Here is a 22,067-nt window from a genome sequence, read left to right on the forward strand (position 1 = left end):
TAAGGACAATCAGCTCGCAATTGATCATTCTTCGTGGAGTTCAGACTGCCCGATCTACCTGAAAAGACTGAAGAAATCTAGGCAGCGAATAGACTATACTGCATAGCAATCAGCCCATCATGTGATTGCTACCAATTTTGAACTGGAAGAGCTAGTCGACACTTCTGCTCTGTCAGGTAAATATTTTAACAGTATATGCCCGCCTGAAGCTAGGATTGATACTGCACCACACTGTAGTCAGATTGAATTGCAGATCAACGATGAACCACAATATAACACATCAGACTTGGATGACTTCACAGGAATAAAAGAGCTAGTAGAAACTCCTGCTCTGCCAGGTAAAGCCAGGGAGGGTATATGTCCCGCCGAAGTTACGCTAGGTACTGCACCTCCTCAAAATGAACTCCATTTGCAGACAACTGATGGACACAATATGCTTGATTCCACCAACGGTTACTTAAACAGGGAACCCGAAGATCATAATAGTTCAATTTCAGTTTACTCAGGTAAAAATAAAGAGTGTATATGTTCTTCCGAAGTTGGACATGTTGATGCTGCGCCCGTTGAAAATCCATCTCCTCTGCAGGTGGATACTACCATTGCTATAAATCGCCCGCAACGTACACGTATGTTGTCGTCAGATGATAATATGTGTGATCAACTTCGAATATATTACCAGAACGTGAGAGGACTTCGTACGAAAATCGATGAGCTGTTCGTTGCTGCCACGGATGTTGATTATGACGTGATTGTATTAACTGAAACGTGGTTGAGCGATCAAATCAACTCGATTCAGCTATTAGGACCATGTTAAACCATCTACCGCAATGATCGTGACCCATCAAGTACTGGAAAAACGCGAGGTGGTGGTGTTCTTATCGCGATATCCAACCGGCTATCGTCAAAACGAAACACAATTAACAACAACGGTATTGAACAACTGTGGGTAAATATTCGCCTTCAGATGCCACTATATGTGTAGGTTTTGTGTATCTTCCTCCGAGCTCTGCTGATGACGCTAATGTTGTTCAAGCGCATGTCGATACCGCACTTGATATCACTAACCAGGGCTTATATGGAAATCCACTTATTCTGGCTACGCTTCTCCCGATCCATCTGAATCTACTTTCTCAAGGTCTAGTATTGCTTTGATCGATGGGATGTCCATACTAAACGTGTCACAAATGTACACTGTACAGTTAATAACAAACGGAATCGAACCTTAGATCTGCTGTTTGTCAACGAGGAAGACTCGAAAAACTGCGATATCTTTGAAGCAGACGAGCCGCTGGTCGATATTGACTCACATCACCCTCCTCTCGCAGTGACACAGGTCAGCCCCCAGCGGATTTACTTCGATGAGATCCTTGAAGACTGAAGTTTTAATTTTTCAAAAGCCGATATTCCTGGTCTCAATAACTCACTACAGAATATCGACTAGTTGAACCTGCTAAATCACGCAATAGATGTTGACGTTGCTGTAGATAGGTTTACACTCACCTTAACAGATTTGTTCATACAACATGTTCCGGCACCTAGTCCTTGCAATAAGCCTCCCTGGTCAAATTGGCGCCTTCGACAGCTCAAAAGTTGGAAAGCAGCAGCACTCCGCCATTATACAAGCCGACGAAACCCATTCACAAAGCAGGAGTTTATTATCGCCAGCAGCAATTATAAATCGTACAATCTTTATCCCAGACATGTTTCAAAAACTCAATCCAATCTTAAACGGAATCCAAAAAGGTCTTTTGTAAATGGAAAGCGCAAGGAGAATGGACTTCCTTCCAGTATGTTTCTGGCAGATGAATCTGAAAACACACCTCGTGATATCTGCGATCTGTTTGCGAAGCATTTTTCAAGTGTATTTAAAAAGGCTTCGGCCTCCCCAACTGAAATTGAATGCGGTATGTGCGATGTTCCTTGTGATGTGTTGAACCTAAGTAACATTAGCTTTTCCGACGAAGATATTCTTGCGACTATTGGTAAAAAGAAGTCATCAACTTCAGCTGGACCAGATGGGATTCCTGCTATAATCCTGAAGAAATGTGCAAGCACACTGTGTGCTCCGTTGAAATTAATCTTCAATCAATCGCTTTCCCAAGCAGTGTTTCCGCTGTGTTGGAAGAAATCGGTCATGTTTCCCGTTTTTAAAAAAGGTGATAAACAGGATGTGGCAAACTATCGCGGCATCACCTCTCTTTGCGCAGGATCGAAGCTATTCGAGATTCTAGTAGGGAATGTACTATTCAGAGCAACTAAAACGTACATATCATCAGAACAACATGGCTTCTTCCCAACTAGATCCACAACTACGAATTTAGCTCAGTTTACCTCGCACTGTATTAAACATATAGAGTCTGGGGCCCAAGTAGATGCTATCTATACGGATCTCAAAGCGGCATTTGATCGCGTCGATCACTCTCTTCTGCTAGCGAAGGTTAAGCGGCTTGGTGCATCTCGAAACTTCACGGCGTGGCTCAAGTCATATCTCGTTGGCCGATCCTTATCAGTAAAATTAGGAAACCATGAGTCATATAGCTTCATCAACATGTCGGGAGTCCCCCAGGGAAGCAATCTCGGACCCTTGCTGTTTTCCTTGTACTTCAATGACGTTTGCTTTATTTTACCGCCTGGATGCAATCTAATTTACGCTGACGATCTGAAACTATTTCTCATCATACGTTCCATAGAAGACTGCATCGCACTACAGCGACACTTGGATGCTTTCTGTTATTGGTGTACTCGTAATCTTTCAACTCTCAGTGTGTCCAAATGCTGTGTGATCTCATTTACTCGCAAAAAAAAATCCAATCCCTTGGAATTATTCGATCTCAGGACAATCACTCGAAAGAGTGTCAGTTGTAAGAGACCTTGGCGTGCTGCTGGATTCACAGCTGACCTTCAAAGATCATTATTCAAACATTATATCCCAAGCAAATAGAAACCTTGGTTTCATCATAAGAATCGCAAAAGAATTTAGCGATACGTACTGTTTGCGATCTCTGTACTTCTCTCTGGTCCGTTCTATTCTCGAAGCGTCAGCTGTCGTCTGGAGTCCTTACACGGGTGTTTGGACAAATAGAATTGAAGCAGTACAAGCTAGGTTCATTCGTTACGCTCTCAAATCTTTACCATGGAAAAACACACTGGAGCTACCACCATATGTCGATCGCTGCCGTTTACTAGACATGAATACCATTGCCAAAAGAAGAAATATATCTAGAGCTGGTTTTATCGTAAAGCTTCTAACTAGTAAGATAGATGCCCCAGATATATTATCACAGGTTAATGTTAGCGTGCCCCCTAGATATCTAAGATCGCGAGACTTTTTAAGACTTGACTTTCAACGTACTGAATATGACCAGAACGAGCCCATTAGGGCAATGTGCAATATATTTATTAATTAATTTAATTTATTCCTTCGTCTTTGACACTTTCTGCCATACAGACTGTTTCTTAAAAACTAGTCTAACACTACTTAATTACAAATAATAATAAAACAGATCAATAAACAACATTCAACACTAAGAAATATCATAATAATATTTAAAACAAAATTCAGCGTTGCGGCGGCTCCCAAACTTCAAATTTTTCGTAAAATTCTCGAAAACAAATTCCTATTGGCCACGTCGATGGAGATAATGCAGCGTTTTTCAATCTCGCGTCGATTCCTACCTTGAATGAAACGTATGGCATCGATGACTGATCCTTCCATTCAGGTACGAGCTTTTTCACGATTACAGTATTTGTCCCAAGTGATTCGGCGACCAAAGTAGATATATCTCTTTCATTCGCTGTATTTTTGACACGAGTGAAGAATAACCAGCACAGATTGCTCGATTCCGAAGCATTAGTCATTCCACGAACAGCCTTACACCCTTGTTGCAAACGAGTAGACGACATATGCGGTATTGATTGAACCAGTGGTGAAGTTTCTTCGGCGAATGAGAATCTATCAACGCGTGAACGTGTAATTTCGACAATCGATTCTTGAATAGCAGCAACGGCTTGTTTCATATTAGAGACATCTTCAATAAAATCAGCACTGGGTTTTTCTGTTTGGGTATCCACATTAACAGACACAGTAGCCGCACGAGCGGGGGTAAGTGAAGCGGCATCGGCGATCGTTTCACGTTTATCCCGGAAAGTTTGAATTTTGCGAACATCGACCAGGATCGTTGTACAAGGGCTACATATCCACCAGATATTCCTGTGCTTATTGCAGCTTCTAACCTCTGATATTGTCAGTGTAGCACATTTGGCATGATATTGATCCGAGCAGAATCCATCGCATGCGATCATTTCATCACTGGGCGCAATAGGCAGAGCACATTTACAGCAAAACATCTTCAGCTAGCACGACGGTATCTTTTCCAATACTAGGCGGGTGGCGAGCTACGCTCTGTAGCGTCTAATTGAATCACCGTATCAATGTAGTAGTGTCGAATGGTAGCAAATTAATCGTTCGTTTTCCAAGGCAGAAAATCGATTTTTCTCATCAATTACTACCGTTGATGCAAATATTTGATCCGGAAAGAGTGCACTTAAACTGGCGTTAAGAAAAGGTGACACTAAGCACAATATAGGAACCGTTTACGCAATAATTTTCAACGATAATCGATAGCAGCTCAGATCACAAACAAGCAGGTCAGAGACACAACAACAGACCGTGTTTAATAAGGTTCATGAATATTTCGACTTTTCTGTATCAAGTGACGTTTTTAAAGATAGGCTTAGACGACTTACTAAGCATATATGATAAACATGAAGAATTATTTTAAGACTGATTAATATTTAGTTAAGATAAATGTAATGTAATGTGAAACTTTGTTAACCATGTGTGTGCTAAAAGATAGTGAGGTTTTTACGCGCATTTGAATGGGCTTTTCCTCCTCCATCTTAAAATGGGCTTTTCCTCCTCCACCTTCATTAAGACCATTATAGGTCAGATGAAGAAAGAAGTTTAAATAAATAAACCGATTCTAGACAATATAATTACGATTGCATAAACGAAACAATTTCACATTATATACGATGTCCATAACTAGTATACGATTCAAAAGCACTATAAACGGTTAACTCTGATTCGTCGGTAAAGAAGATCATCTGCTAAAAACAGTGATCGGGAACATCAAACATGTCATAATAAAATACATGAAAAGCGCGATCTGGGGAGAAAAAACGAGCACAGGTTGTATGAATCGATTCCAAACCAACCTCACAAAGGGATCATTGGGTATAGTGGGATTCGAACTTGCGACGTTTGGATTGTAGAACAGGACTTCATGCACAGAACAATTTTAATTATTATAAGTGTGACAATATTTCGTAATCAATCCAAAATAAATTACTATATTCTGTAAAATCCTACAGCTACTAGTGTTTGAAACTTGCTAGAATATACCTATGTGATAGAAAGTTATTGTATGGATAAAATGTTAAAAGACTGATTTTAAGATACCCCTACCAATATGTCGATACATATCTCCCAAATAAATTAATAGGTGAACCGTATCATCAACAAAGTGACTCCAAATCAACTGCGCCATAAGGTTGCAGAAAATAATAATTACCCCTTAAGGAAAATTAATGTACTAATCGGTTTTGTTGCACAATAAAGATTCACAAAAGTCATCGAAAGATAGAAAATAATGTTTACTCAAAGTTGACATCAAAACTAGAATGTGTATTCATAAAAGTTATGCAATTTGTTGATGTCTGACACTTTCTAGAATAAACCTATGTGATAAAAATTTACTGTGTGAAGAAAATGCAACAAAACTGGTTTTAAGTTACCCATCCCAATATATGGATATGAGGGCACCGCAGAAAAAAATTATTTTGAATCTCAAAACCACAAATGTCAAAGTAAGCTCAGATGCCAAATTTCACATAATTTTGACAAGTCTAGATACCCGTTCACTTCGCTTGAAGTTTTTGACAGGTACTATGGGAAAGTATTTGGAAAAAAAATTAATTAAATGCCATACATAACCTTTCAAGTAACACTTGGAAATTCTTAAAATTTCAATGGAAATATTTCCGTTACTCGAAAAATACAGGAAGTTATTTTGTCCCATAAATTCCATATTTCTAATAACTAGTATGCTCTATGTTGCAAATATACCGCTGCTTTTCTAATATAAAAAAAATCTTAGAAATCGAACGCAACCTGGCAACCTTTGTCAGAATACGAGAAGTTGGGGTTCTTAAGCATTTCGTGATTCTTATTAAATTTTATCATATTTTTCGTGCATATATCTATAATGTTCTTCAATCAAATTTTATTTAATGTTTCTGGTTGAACATAAAAAATCTTAAGAAACTAAATTTAAGTAGATTTGCTATCGGGTAAAATTTACATAGATTTTCCACCATTTGGTCCGCATTCCACATTTTATCATTGAATAGCACCTATCAACTCCATTTAACAATAAATTATTATTTAATTTTCGATTTCTTGTGTGGAAACTGCTCAGGAATTACGTGGTAGATTTTTATTTCAGGAAAAAATGCGGTTTCCCAAACTTTAAAAATTTCAAGCCAAGTGGGTCTAAAATTGTCTAAATGATATGAAATTTGGCATCTGACTTTACTATGGCATTTGTCAACCACCCTCCTCTCCGGGCTTGAAATTTAAAAAATAAAATATGCTACAAAGTTGTAGTAGAAAAAATATTTTTCAATGATGATTCACAAAATGCGTTTTATCAAGTTTTATGAAGACATCTGAGCACAAAAACATCATCGAAAACCTCGAAACTAATAAAACTATTTCATTTGGAACCACTCTGCAGTAATGCGAATTTTTTCTCGCTAACTTCGTTAATTCCAATTGTGAAGCATCTAGTTATCGGTAAATTTATTAACTAAGTCTTTTTCTATTCACCGAAGACATCTGTCACGATACTCTGCAGCTGCCTGTGTAAGCACAAAATGAACCACAAAACAACTACTTTTATATGGTGTGCATTGTCTGAAGAACAAATGAAACCGTTCAATCTACATTCCACTTCTGCCAAATCAGATCAACAAACGAAAAAAGTGAACGACAATTAGTAGATTCAAGAGTGAAGTGAACAAAATAGCGTTGCTTCGACCCAACTCCTGGGTTGTTGGCTTAAAATGTTGTTCCATAGTACCGAGTCCTCGTAAGGTGAATTTTTTCTGGAGCTGAAAATGGAGCTTAGGCTTTCAGAAGTCGCCTATCTTCAGGATCTGCGCAGTGCAATACTGATATGTATCATATAAAACTATAAAGTGGTAAACAATGTTTTTCGTGCGATAATATTCCAACCGGATTAGGAAAATATAAGCAAAAATGAGAAATTTAAACTAGTTCTTTCATTAAAATTCCAACCGGAACAAATGGCACAAGTCACTTGAAAATATAGCGATTTTCACAATTTTAGTAAACTAACAACGTTTTATTTCGGTAAAATGCGTTGTATAGTAGTAATTGTTATTTATTATATTGAGTTCCATTAATTTGATTTGTTCGTTTTAACTTGATTTGCAATGTCAGCCTAATGGCCAAAAGACGGGGAAATGGCCATTGTTTAGCTATTTTTTTAAATATAACCAATAAATAACAAATCATGTAAACAACAAAATGGGATTGCACCACTTCTGGCCGAACAACCAATATATTAAATAGAAAATTATTGTGAACAAAAAATGTTATAAAATAAAAATTAGCATATTAAAAAATGTTTGCCTTCGCTTCAACAATTCAGATATTAAATAGTAATGAACATAATCGATTGGGACAGCTTATTTCTATTTGCTTCCGATCCGACATCAGTTAAGGTCGATTCACTGTAATACTATACAAATAAACATATAAAATTTGTTTATTGCTTCCAACCATACATGGAAGCTGAAGTGTTTACGAAACTGCCACAGAAAAATGAACGTTACTCCATTCGTTTTCAGTCATTAACAAGCCGATACCATATTCACGGAGTGGTAGAACCATACTATAACGCCACTTCCGTGTGTTTATAACGCGACAAACGCATGTATCGTCGATTCTGGTGAAGATATAAAATTTCAGGTTAACACGAAAAATCTTGACGTAAACTTGTGTTAACAAAACTAACATGAAATTTTATTTACATGGATCGTTCTGAGACTGAAAAGCGTTGAATTTTCGAACTCCCACAAAACAGTCGAACATTTTTCGTAAAAAGCAACAAAAAAGGAATTTTTAAATAAAAAATTGAAATGGTTATAAGTTCACATGCTATTTTGGGCAAAGTTTTAATTGTTACTCTGTTTCTTGCCAGATTGATCGCGAGTGAGGTGTAATACAATTTGTTTACATACAACACATTTCAGGTTTAATGTTAGAGATGGAAAATACTATGTCTGTTAATCTCAAATGTTACTGTTGGCATGGGAGCTAAGACATATAAATTAACGAACCAATTTGAATATCATTATTATAGTTTAATGAAATATGAGTTGAGCAAAGTGTTTTATAGACTCTAAGTAATGTGAAAGATAGTTGAACGGTTCATTATTTATGATTTATGTTATTTTACCTTTTCTTGCGATATAAGGTTCTAGAAAATCTGGATTAATTTTATATGAAAGCTGTAAGAAAGGTCAAATGTTGCCTAAAATGTGCAGAAACCTACTGTGAATGTATTCTTTTTTTTTTCTAAATTCCGCTTGAACAAATTCTAGCCCATCACGTTTATTAGTTCCGCGGAAACCGCTAACATGTGTAGATATAAATCGCCAAACAACAAAGTCCGAGCCGGACCGGGGCCAACATACAGCCGAACCCCGCCTCGTGCTCTGTGTAATCAGTATCCGATGTCCACAAGCGCTTATCCCCATCGAACTGTCGGACAATCGTTTCCTGTTGTTTATTTACATTTGGAGCGGTTTCGTCGGAATTCTTTATCACACTGCTGGTAAGGTTGAATCGAACTCCTCACATGTCTCATTTTTATCTAATGCGATTCTGTTGGTGGCAGCCGTGGGTCAAAACATTCAATGAGATAGATAGGGCTTTGTAATCATTTACCGAGCCTTCCAAAACATCTTTCTTATCTCTAACTATGCTTTTTTATCCTTCTCTGCAGTTCCAATCATAAAAAGCAAAACTTTGGCATGTGTTGCCTCCCATTGCGAAACTTGACGTCGTTAGATTTTGCAGCTACGAAAACTACATGCTGACATAATGATCCTACTGACATTATGAACCTAACTTAAGAGACCAACCCCAAACGTCGTGTACCACCTTACTGATGATGGTAACTAATTACGTTATGTATATAAAATACACCATATGCCATTTAAATGTCATAGTTTAAATTAATTTGCGCGACGTGACCCACTGTATTTGTATACAATCAACAGTAGACCTTTGACACGGAGCAACAAATAATCAATTAGCTACGCAAATTCAGCAACTACGCCCACGCCGTACCTAACATGTATTCTCGGATAATGCGTAGTCATAATAAAAATGAACTAAACACCACGCCATACCCCATCACACCATGCATAACTAAACTAATGTTTAATCACGCCCCAGGCGACACATTATCTCGAACGATTTGCGAGCGCAACAGAAAGTCAAACAAACGGATATCCAATTTCACTGGCAACTTTTGTTGCAGGAACAAGCGCGACGTCATCGGACACAGATCGGGGTGCTGCGTGTATTGTGACTGATAATACATATATTCAGGGGGTATCTTTTTGAAAAGTACGGAAATAAAACTAACTTCGTGCAATTTTAGGTATAACAGTATTTGTAAATATTGAATAAATTGTTTCGTTAACAAATATTACAAACGGGAGAATTATGGACTGTAGTGCAGCGCGACATTCAATTCCAAAAATCTAGTTTAGATTTATTCATGTATGTCAGGCGCCTTTCGTACAATCGTAACTTTTCAGTTTACGTGTTGACCCGGCGGAACTCTGTGCAATCCGATTTTCCTGTAACTATGTCCAAAAATATTCGAAGCTAAGTTTGAATTTTTACAATAATAAATAATATAATTATTGATTACATAAAAATACAGATTTTTTGAAAGATTTGGATAGTGTCGTCCCCTCAATCGAATAATGTGATTATCCAATTAACTTAGGAATATTGAAATTTGTGCGCGTTAAGTGAAATTTGTGTGCATGTTTGGTTTAATATTTAGGTTAAAATAATACTTGACAGTGACAGCTTAATTTTAAATTGTTTCTTATAGTTTATCAATTTTGAAAGCTACAGATAGGCTCAAGCCGTGTGGTATACGATGACTGAAATTTCTCGAAGTATTGCAGTAAAGTATTGACACTACCAATTAGGACCATTGACCGATACATTCTTTGACATCTACCACCTTAAAAGAGCGATTTGTTTAGGTAGGTCCGAATAGCCTCGGGTTCCTCTATCAATTCGAGAGGCACCGAATTGATGGAATATTTAAGTAGTACGAATCTTCATACACTTAATGTAGGAAATCGCCCAATACTTGCACGATCTGACCGATACGTAAACTCTGCTCTGACGGTATTATGTATGAGTTATCAAACTGACTCGTACCCTACCGTACGAGCTCGAACCGTGGGTCGTTATCTGCTGATAAGTATATCGTATTTGATCATTTAAACATCTAGATGTACCACCTTCTTGTGGTGTAATAATTCAATTTTCAAAATTCAAATTCAAAATTGGACTGAATTATATGGTCTTTACTCGAATGTGAATTTTCACACTTTTTTATCAAACCGTTAATGCGTGCAGATATTTTCCACTCCTGTTCGGATTTCCGGTAAATCGAAAATTGGGTCATTTCCCACATACTAATAGTTGCGAGAAGCGTGTTCCTCTAATCCCTTAAAAATAGGTAAAATTTATTAAAACCAAATCCAAAAAAACAGATTCGTAAATGTGCTCTCCCGAACAATACCCGAAGTATTATATAGTGTATTGTATAAGTTATTGTGTAGAGTCTTCAAGTCTGAATACTTATCAAGCGCAAGCGAGGTTGGAGAAAGGAAACTGATTGCGCTAAAGGATGATTTTTATAGTAATGCTTCAAATGTCCAACCTGTAGTGTAGTGGCACTGTGCGGGACTCACGGCTCACTTTCGTGCCTAACCACTAAAATCACTCCTTACTTTTTTCGCCCTTCTATCCCACGGAACTACATCAAAGAATTGGTGCGGGGGGAGGGGGGTTTCTAGTTGTGCTTTCGTTCACCTTTTTCTTCTGCGCTATCTCGGAGCCTCACTTGGTCCATCAAATGGCTCGACCTTTGAGCTTTGAAATAACACTCGACTCTCCTCTTGCATCTTGTCTCCATCTATTACGTCGCCTTTTTGTATCTCGTCTCCGTGAGCTGCTTATATGCTGATTCCATGAGCCATTTAGCTCCTGTTTACATGAGTCATTCAGCTCCCGGTCTTATCACGATCTACTCGGATAGTCCCCGACGGTGAACTCACCTTATTCCGACCGATAGTTCCCCGATGGAGGAATTTCTCCCAACGCCGAGATCCGTTTCCTTGAGCCATTTAGCTCCCAGCTTTATCGAAATCTACTTGGATACTATCCGATGGTGAACTACTCTACTCCGACTGAGACTTCCCCGGCAGCGGAATTTCTTTCGGTATCGGAGTTTGCTTCGTGAGCTCCCATTTTTGTCACGATGTAATCCTCGGCGGCATCTACCCTTCTATGAACTTCCCGGCAGTAGATATCTATTCGATACCGATGTTCGTTTCTGTTCCGGCATTTAGCGTCCCAATCCACTCGATCTAGTCCCCGGTGGCCCTAGCCTACTCAACGGGCCAGTCAGTAGGTGCTGAGGTCTGTCCAGAGATTCCGGCTGGAGCGTAGCTTCCGGTTAACTGGTGCCCCAACGACCCACTGCTGACTATTCGACGCTGTCTATTCGGTCTAATCCCTGGCGGTGGATCTAGCCTACTCACGAGCTGCCCGATAGGGTGTCGAGGTCGGTCTGGCGATTTCGGTGAAGCCTGACGTCCGGTTCACTGGCGCCCCGACGACCCGAACCCGGTGCTACGTCGCGTACTACTCAACTGGCACCCGGCGAAAAACCTAGTCTACACCGGAGAAGAGCGCGGGAATTCTCCTGAAACCCGATTTGTAGTTTAATGGCGGCTTTTTAGACGATGGCGCTGATTTGCTGGTCCTTTGGCCACTATTTCTGCAGCTCGGAGAATATACTCCTAACCGGGCTATTGACAGCATCCCATATATGGTCGTCGTGGCACATCTCTTTGACGATATTTTCAACCGTCACACCAAAGCTTTGAACTTCTTCGAACCTAGGGTATTCGAAGACCACGTGTTCTGGTGTCTCTTGCACGTTCACACACTCCTGCAAAGGGGTGACGAAGCATGCCCAAACCGATGCAGGTACTTCCAGAAGCATCCGTGCCCGGACCAAAACTGCGTCAAATGAAAGTTCACCTCGTCAAGCTTTACATGCACATTTGGAATGAGTCGGTGGGTCCACCTTCCTTCGCGTTGTCCCTCTCTTACTGCCACATAGCTGCCACATAGCCAACGACCGCTCTTGACTTGCATGTCGTGTAATTTAACCGATCGTCGACTATCACACCTAGGTGCCTCAGCGTTCGCATCGATGAGATTGAGTGTCTACCGACGCTGATCATGCCATGCTGGATATTTCCGGTTGCTGAGCAGCACTACCTTGTAACTGACGAAGTGTAATTTTTCATGTTGATTGAAGATTGCAGTTTCATTAAACGGGATACAAATATACTCAAATGTATTTTTAATCCAATATTGCTGTAAAATAAATGACATCTAATATTACACGAACGAAAGTGTAAAATCAAATGCTTTTTGATGCTCCCATTGGGTGCATCGATTTCAACTTAATTTTCAATCAAATTTTTGATTCAAGCTTTGTATGTTTACATTCATATTGATTTACATGTCGTTTAAATTTCATTATTTTTTGGTGTGTAGAAACAACCTGACGACGTATTGAAAACTAGTGTTCTAACTGCACAACGGTAATTGAGATACGTTTTTGGATTTTATTCAGCCTCGTTTGATCCTGCCGCTGTGTATGAAAAACTAATTTATATATCCATGATATAATCACTAATCAAAACAATTTTTTACTCAACAGCCAAGCTCATTTGCGGATCACACACGCACTAAGCAGGAAAGTAATTGAAATTTTGTTTTTATGGAAGTGTTTCGTGGAATTTTTAATTTTATTCTGTTCTCCGAGCTGGTTTTCGTTTTTTTTTTTTGTTTTTATGCTTAGTAGTAATCAAACGATATCACCAATTTTCTCTATGAGCGAGTAAAGGCGCTTTAAACTTGGCTTATTAGCCAGGACAGGGCTAAGAAAGGAGTGACATTAACCCTCTTAGCCAAGCCACTCCCAACGATTTATCAAACCCCCATCAAATTGAAACGGTCGGTACGGTTGTCCACGTTTCTTCCTTATTCAAAGCTCAAAATAGTTCGTTGATTAAATCATTCATTAAATGAATAATTTGATAGCCGTATAATTTTGAATCGTCTTCATTTTGTACGCTGCACAGTTAGCCTGGCCACTTTAATGATTGTGTCACATACCACATGTACCACAACCATTAATATTGACAAGAAAAAGGATCCCTACATGTATTGGCTGTGTATGTGTAGACTAGACTAGACTGGACAATATGATCCCATGGTTACCTTTGCAAGCAGTGAGGTAGCATGCGAGGATTGACGCGGTCCTTTATGGGGTACCGCGTTCAGAGCCGGATCGGATCTATGTAAGCTCGACTCCTACCAGCAGAAGACAAAAGGTTAGTCCGCAAGATATTAAACCTGTTTCTCATGATCCTGCCATTTCTGATTCTCCAATCTGTATATTTCACATCCTTGCTCTCATTTGAGTACTATGGCTCTAAATTTTCACAACATTTCCTACTTAGAAATCTCCAATTAATAAAATCAGTTAAAAATTAAATAAAAAATCAGTTCTTGTTTAAATAGTCTTTATGGAATAGTTTCAACAATCTCTTCGAAGTCGAGCCCTTTCAACAGTCCTCGTAGAGAGCTGCTAGAATCCCCATCCCCGAATAGAGCCGCAGAAAAAATCAAGTCAATTCCGTTTTGTCGGCCTGATGTTCAGTACATCCAAGACAATCTCCAGGAAGCGGAGTACAAATTGCCAAAATTTCGTGAATTTTGGAATTTGTTACCATATGAAACAGAGGGAAGGGGGGGGGGGGGGGTCAATGAGGAAAACTGGGATACCTAAATGGCGCTATAACCAGAAACAGAAACTATACAGCTCGAAAATTCATATATTAACAACAGCTTACTCACAGGCATTTCCTGTTTGTATATTGCAACTGTTGAGAGGTTGCATTAATAATTTATGGGATGCATTTACATTGTTATTAACAATGAAACTAGATATTAATTATATAGTATATAATATATTCTATCCCTGTTACGTGTGCTCAGTTTTATAACTTCAATGCCAAATCTCGACATTTTCTCCGATGCGTTGAGCCAAACTCCGGTAAATACAATCAAACAAAGACCACTACCCTTATCTGACCAAACAAAAAAAAGTAATACGACGTAAACACTGCCGCGTCTGGGTCGTAAAAATTCGATGTTACCCAACCAACCTAGGAACCAACTATACTTACCGATGGGGTACAGCGCATATTTGAAATCTTCCTGCGGCTCGAAGCAGACAAACGGTACCACCGGCTCCGAATCGTTCGTTTGCATGAAGCAATATTGGTTCCTCGTCAACAGTTTGGTATCGTAAATGATGCTGCCATTCTGAAATGAAAACAACGAAGGCAAATTAAAGGCGTGAAATACCTAGGAAACAAAAGTTGTCCGGATCGTGAACGCAAATTAGTGTTTCAGGCGGAGATCACACAGAACATGGGACGGACAGGCGATGCATCAAACTAATTACCGGTTTGACAGAAGGTCAGAGATGGTTCATTGTGAAGTGGGAACATACGCCTATAACTAAAACCTGTTTAGCATGTTTACTTTTGACTCTAATGATCACTATATAATCCGCTTTACCGTAAAGTGGTGGGAACATTGATCAACTTTTGGAGAAGCACTGTTTGAAACATTTCTGTGTATTCTTTTTATTAATAAAATAAAATATTAATACTGTAAATTTCGATTTTCGGGTTAACTATGATAAGCGAAATCTGGCTATCGAAAGGCGAAAGGTAGTTCCGAAAAATAATTATTTGCATAATTTCAGACGATTTTATAATCCAATTTCCCGATAGAAAATGGTATTGCCTGAAAAATATGTAGGGTAAAGGGCCTGTTTTGGCTCTTTTAGAGGGAGTGTCTCACTATTTTATTAATTACTCAGCCTACAATCGATAGAATGCGTATAAACTGGCACTAACATCGTTTCTTGGTTCCTAAGAATCAAGATAATTACACAAATGGACAGAAAACGGCGAAACACTCGTTTCTGAGCGACAGGAAAACTCGAATCGATTCGGACAATTATCGCGCAGCTATTTGAGCCAATGCGTTCAACAAAGGTGGCAGACGCTGCTCTAACCAACAGCTTCAAATGGGTAGGGCGATAATAAAAACAGGACGATAATAGGCTAATTACTCTAGATGACTTTTATCGAACTTTTACAGTGAAAATAGTCGAAATCAGTTATTCAACAATAAAAATCCATTGTTCAACGACAAAATCCTTTTTCGTAGATTTATTGGCAAAAAATGGAACTTTCATAAAAAATAGTTTGGATTAACTATAATGAAATATTATCTTGCATATACAAGGAATTGTTTGAGCTGATCGAAAACTTGCAGATGAACTAAATAGAGATAAAATAGTTACATCTTCAATTTACTGTTGTATGTGAAAAATCGTAATTAATGCCAAAATAATGGTGACTGAAAGAAACATGATGTCGATGATTTTGTTAGCAGCTCCTATAAAACCAATTAGAAAATAATGCGTTTTGCGTTGATTAAGGGGTTATGCTCAGGTCGGTCAAAAAATCGAAAGTTTTTTTTATTCTTTTTCACCTTAAAGTATTTTTAAGTGCATTTGGATCATGCAGAAGCTATCAAGAAGAAAGTTTTTCTAACAACTTTTAACATATTTTTATAATGCATACCATTTGCAATATCTCTAGAACCGGAACTCGGATCGACGAAAAATTTAATAGCAGCCGATGGGAATTTGATACTAAGTAACATTTTTTGACACATACACACCGAAATAAAAGTCGTAGTTCGGAGCGAATGCATAATCTTTCTATATGAGAAAGGCAAAAATAGTTTCTGATAATTTGCATATTGTGTATACACCTTCTCAATATTACTTATGTCAAACGAAAATTCCATTTTACAATTTGAGGTCCAAAATCTATATCATTCCGTACTTTTCCAAAAAAATCTGTAATCTGCAACCAATGTGACAAGATGCTCTATCTAGGAATCAAATATTGTGTTTCTTACAATAAATGTTCAAAAATTAAAATCTTTGTGAGGATCAGCGGCGACGAGGGAAACTTGAAAATACGAACTAATAATCATCAACTCATTGCACGAATAGCATGAATAGCATGTTCTTTATCGTTTGCGCCTCGGTGAACCATAGTCTGTGTTACGAGAGTTGCAAGCGAGAATTGGACAGAATTGGCGAGTGCGAATGCATGAAGACTAATGACTGCTAATTACGTTACCGCTTTTTTCGCGTGAACAAGAGACTTTCTACACGCATGAATATGTACAGGGAATCTGTTCCAAGCAGATAATATATTGTGGAAGAACATTAATTAGTACGATGATGGTGTCGCGGCCAAATCGCAAATATGCGAAATAGAGAGATGTCAGCCAACATTTGTGAAGAGTTGTGAGGCGCGTACGATCCGACTTGGCGAGCAGTACCACTAGCGACAGGAACGCTTGCTTATTCAAGGAAGAATGAATCTAATTTAAGATATAGTAATAAAGGTAAACACAACATGCCAAATAAAGGAAAAAAGCGCTAAGAGATTAATCAGAAGTATATAAATTGACGATATTATTTTTGGTATACATGGAAATTGAGCTCGTCTAAATGCCAGCAAATGATACTGTTTCGTCATTAACGACAACTGCATTCTGTTAGAATTTATTCATGCTATACTGACCGGGTATGGATGAATCACGTACTTCAGTGAATTAATCGTACCTTAATTTATCCAATCCGATCTTCCGAATGAATCGAACCGAATGCAAGAAGTGACCAAAGCTTGGCAAAATTTCATGATTCTGTTATATTGGCCTAAAACGACTTACAATGGGGTTGTCGGGGTCGCTGATTCTGATTCTGACGTCGGAAATGTAAAATTCAAAATGGCGGATCCAATATGGCGACTCTACGACGACAAAAAACCCTGTTTTATACTAACTGTTACAAAATTTGCAATTTCGTAAAAAATGGTTGCCATTTTGTAGGTGCCATTTTGAATTTTTGAATTCTGACATCAGAATCGTAATCAGCGATCTCAAAAACCACTTAATCTATTTTTATGCTAGTTGAGAGTTATCCCTGTTTCTCAGAATCTTTCATAAATCAACATAATAATAAACTCCATTTTTGCATATTTTGATAATCTTTTTCGAAAAAATTGACCTACGAAAAATTCTACAAAAAATCTATTATTTAGTTGAATGTTTGAGATTTTAGATCTTTAGGACTTTTAGTTCAGACACAGCCGAATTTATTGTAGAAAAAACGAGATTTTTCAGTTTCAATTGTATATAACTAATAAGTATTTAACAAATTCACATATTTTTCTTCTGCTAGTTGTACTCCTTACATCCCTAAGAGTTGTTTAAAAGAAAGAATTTGTATTTATATGTTAACGCTAATTAGAAATCCAATAAAAACTTCGAAGAAGCAGGTGGACCGTATACGTATACTGCGTCGCAAAGGGTTAAAACTGATGCACAAACATGCTTGATGACGTTTGCAATACCGTCAAACTCGTCATCCTAGGGTAGGAAAATATTATAAAATTTGAAAATTAAAAATTACATGAATTAAAAAACTAAAAAAGAAATCAAAAAATTTAAAAAAAAAAAACAAGAAAAATAATAAATTAAAAAACTTAGAACTTCGAAAATTCCAGAATTTATGAGTTTTGAAATTTTAAAATTCAAGGTATTAAATTTCTTGAAATTTAAATATTTGAAACTTCATTAATTTAAAAATCCTAGAATTTTAAAATTCTAAAGCTTAAAAATTTTAAAATTTTGAAATTCTAAAATTAAATCATTTTGAAATGTTGCTCAGTGGCTGTTTGATAAAAGTGACCCTCGATGGTTTACTAAATCCTACAAGTTTTAAAACAGTATAAGTTTAATCCACTAGAACATTTTTATGCAAATACAGTGAAGACCCGTTTTAATCAACCCCTTGGTAAATTTTAGGTTGATAAAACGGTACATTGACAAAATCGGGACATACATTTTTCTTTCTTTAAAAAATATTTTTCTTTAGTCTCTAGATATAGTCTCATAACCCTTTCTGATTATTTAGTTTAAATTATTCTTAAGGGGGTCTGACAGCGCAAAATTTAAAAAAAAAATTAAAAATTTTATTTTTGCATATTTCGTATCCCTAAGATAAGAAAATATGCTCAAGAAAGGATTAACTCAAATTCAACTTAGTTCGTCTGCTAGAGCCCATCAAACTCTCAACTACCAATTTTCATATGAGGCTGGCAAAATTGGGTCAAAAAACTACAAGGGGCAGCCCTATGGGGTTGCACACAGTTTCACAGCTCTTGTATAGACCAAGCTTATATTTTTCCATTATTGTAACTTTCCTAAACTACGCATACAAATGAAATGAATTTTATGTATGGATGCGTTTTTGCAACGGTTTTTTGAGTGGCAGTGTATTCATTCATAAATAGGTTTTGTAGTGTGTACCTGTTATCAGAATCAAAATAGGATCGGCTGAGTGGAAATGAATCAATGAATCGATCGAACGAAAATCATAAACTTTCGTTGTGCTTGTCATCGATCCGCGTAAATTTTTTGCTAAGAAAGTTTTCGCCTTTGCTCAACGAAAGCACGGATTGCTAACATGCAGGTTACGCATGCAACCGCTAACAAGCAGGGATGCCACTTTGAAATCTGTGTTTCGGTCAAAAATATCTTTTCACCAGACTGTGATAACTAAAACAGGGAAAAAATCTTTGAAAATCTATGATAAATTTCCGAAAAAATACAATATTTCCAAAAATCTGTAAAATTTTCATCAAAATGCCAAAAATTTGCCATCTGTGAAAAAGAATCTGTGATCGAAAATTGTGAAAAAGAATCTGCAACATTACCGAAAAATCTGTGAATATCGTAACCCTGCAGTTAGATATAGGGGACTGTTGGTAAAATGAACGGTGGGGGGCGTGAAAAAAACAGGTAGCCAAATCAAATCAATGTTTGTTAAATTTAGAACAAACTTCACAGAAACGTGACCTGTCAAGTATTCAAAGGATATTGAAATTATATCATTTGATAAAAAGCTGTCGAATGTAAAATTAATATGATAAAAACCAAAATCGGCATTCATGTCTGTCACTGATGTTAAATTCGGCATGTAGAATATAAGGTCTTTTGAGGTCATTTTATTCTGAAAATTGTGTTACATCATAGTATTTGAACTTCTTGCAGATAGTTCACTGCAATAAGTGAGTATCAGGACAAACAATTTTTTTTGCCTACAAAATACCCTGTGTGTATGCAAATATACAGGACATTTTGCAGGTCACCAGAAGCTGTTCATTTAACCACCGCCATATGGTCATTTTGCCCACACGCTATAAACATGTCTCATTCTTGGACATGTTTTGAAATCAAGAATCATGTTTGAAAACATGTGTTTTATTACGAAGTATTTTTGCTAGATATGTACAAAACGTGTCTAACAAGAAACATAGAAGGTGATTGTAATATCTCATTCACTTTTTAGTTAGAAAATGATGACTTTGCTTAACGTGTTCATTTTATTGCTAGTTCCCCTATCTACCTACACATTCGCCTCAAACATTGAACCCAAGCGCACAATGCAAAATGAGCCAACGCTGATGATGATGGGTAGAGCGAAAGAAACAACTAGTGCCAAATTCACCACGTTCCGTATAATTCAAAAATTCCTTTTTAAATTACAGAATTGATAAAATTAGTTAAACTAATTAATCAAATCCTATTTTAAAAACTGTCCTGTTGGACGGCACTGGGTAGCGTACCTCCACAGCCAATGTAACGGACTTCTAACTCAGCTACACTGGCTGTAAAAAACACAGCGCAGTGATCTGCTCCGTCTGCTATTCAACAGGCAACTGAGCGCATCTGGCCAAATCCGTTCTTAAAATAGTCGATGATGACGTCATTCATAGAAGCGTAGCGCGCTAGGTACACAAATCCGTCGTGCTGGACTTGGGACGCGCTATATTCTGTGAGTAAATGCGCGATATTTTGACTAGGTTGTACATTATTTAAATTTTCAATGCCATAATATCAAAAATCTTTAGGTTTATCTGTTGGAATCTATTGTTAGAAGTATTTCGGGACGATTTGTGCAAAAACATTTGCAAATTTATCGTGAGATGGCTGAATTATATGTGTTTAAATTTGGACCACTTTTCGTTACATACCATTTTTGTAGGATTTGCAACGTGCACTCTCATATCGAAAAGACGTAGTGCTACGTCAAAACTGACAAAAGGGGGGGTATAACAAATCGGGAGCTGATAAAATCGAGTCTTCACTGTACTAAAAACCCCCAAATCGCAAAACCGACTTACCCTAACGCAATCTGGAACGATTCCGGTGTTTTAAGGACAGAATAATCTAGTCTTCATTGAAAGAATATCCGGTTCGTTTGATGTATAAAACATCCAAATTGGCCAACTCCATCAAGAGTTATGAATTTTTTGAAAACTTGAGTTTGAGAGCAAACTTTTCCCAAGCATGTTTGTCAAACTTCTTCTCGAAAAGTTTTAAAAACTGCAGCGTTACGTTGTTTGATGTTTTGACCAGACCAGTGCGCAGAAAATTCTTAAGGGAGGGTTTCTTTGTTCCTTGAATAAGGAAGGTATATAAATTCTTAAATGGTCAAGTTTTTTTCCGGGTCCCGAAGGGTTGAGTCCTGTGTCGACTTGATTAGACAAATTGGGATAATGTCTGTTATTGAGAAGGAGTCCGGATCAGACACCACCGTTCGCTGGCCTATGGTAGTGCCGGATGCTTACAGTGGTGGTTTGTAGTAAGCCTACCGATTAAACCTAAACCTATTGTTCCACCCAATCCTCATCTTTCCGAGGCCACCGTTTGGTATTACTTCAGGATGGATTGTGCTCTTACTCTTTTTATTTTGCGTTAATCGTTCGCGTTTTTTGCATTAAACTGTTTCTTGATTACTGTCCAACCTTCGTGGTATAACTGACTTATTCAGGTCAGCTACATGTATATTGTCAACTGCCGAAACGCGAACAGATCCATATATGTCGAACATAACGATGTAAATCTCTTTACAACTATCTTCCCACGGTTCCTTATCCTTTTTGGCGATACACGTTCCTAATTATCTACTAGCTGGTGCTGAGAGTTTCTCGGCGGCGGAATTTCTCCCGATACCAGAGATCACCTACGGCAAAATTTCTCTAGAAAATGATGCACAATTTTTTTCCGAGTTCGAGTAGAAGGTTCGTTATTTTCTCTCTTTAGCCGTTGTTGTTAATTCGCTGACTCACCTTTGCTATGTAACCGATCTACTCACCATTGTTGTTAATATCGAAACATGTGGGGACTTTTCCTAGAATGACCAAAATCAAATAACATTGTATGTCCAAACAGCTCGAAGCATAAAACTTTTATTCCTGTTCAGGAAGTAAAGGAATTTTCAAAAGTAATTCCAAACTCTCATGAGAGGGGTTGAAACCCCCAAATACCTCCCCTTGCGCACGGGCGTTTTGACAAACGGGTAGGTGCACTATTTGACAAATAATCGCTTGGAAAAGCACGAATA

The 22,067-nt window shown here is 37.7% G+C and overlaps 1 protein-coding gene across 5 annotated transcripts in view; it reads right to left on the reverse strand.

Annotated features, from left to right (window-relative positions):
* LOC131694128 (G-protein coupled receptor Mth2-like) overlaps positions 1 to 22,067 on the reverse strand; it is a 175,535-nt gene that overhangs the window by 39,116 nt on the left and 114,352 nt on the right. For all 5 annotated transcript variants that reach the window (XR_009306412.1, XM_058982569.1, XM_058982566.1 and 2 more), the window contains exon 3: positions 14,683 to 14,821. Coding sequence is in view for 4 of the 5 variants with exons in the window: in XM_058982569.1 (XP_058838552.1) it covers positions 14,683 to 14,821 (139 nt within the window). In the remaining variant the exon portion in view is untranslated. The remainder of the gene's footprint in view (positions 1 to 14,682; positions 14,822 to 22,067) is intronic.

The sequence above is a fragment of the Topomyia yanbarensis genome, chromosome 3, assembly GCF_030247195.1.
Source record: "Topomyia yanbarensis strain Yona2022 chromosome 3, ASM3024719v1, whole genome shotgun sequence".
NCBI lineage: Eukaryota > Metazoa > Arthropoda > Insecta > Diptera > Culicidae > Topomyia > Topomyia yanbarensis.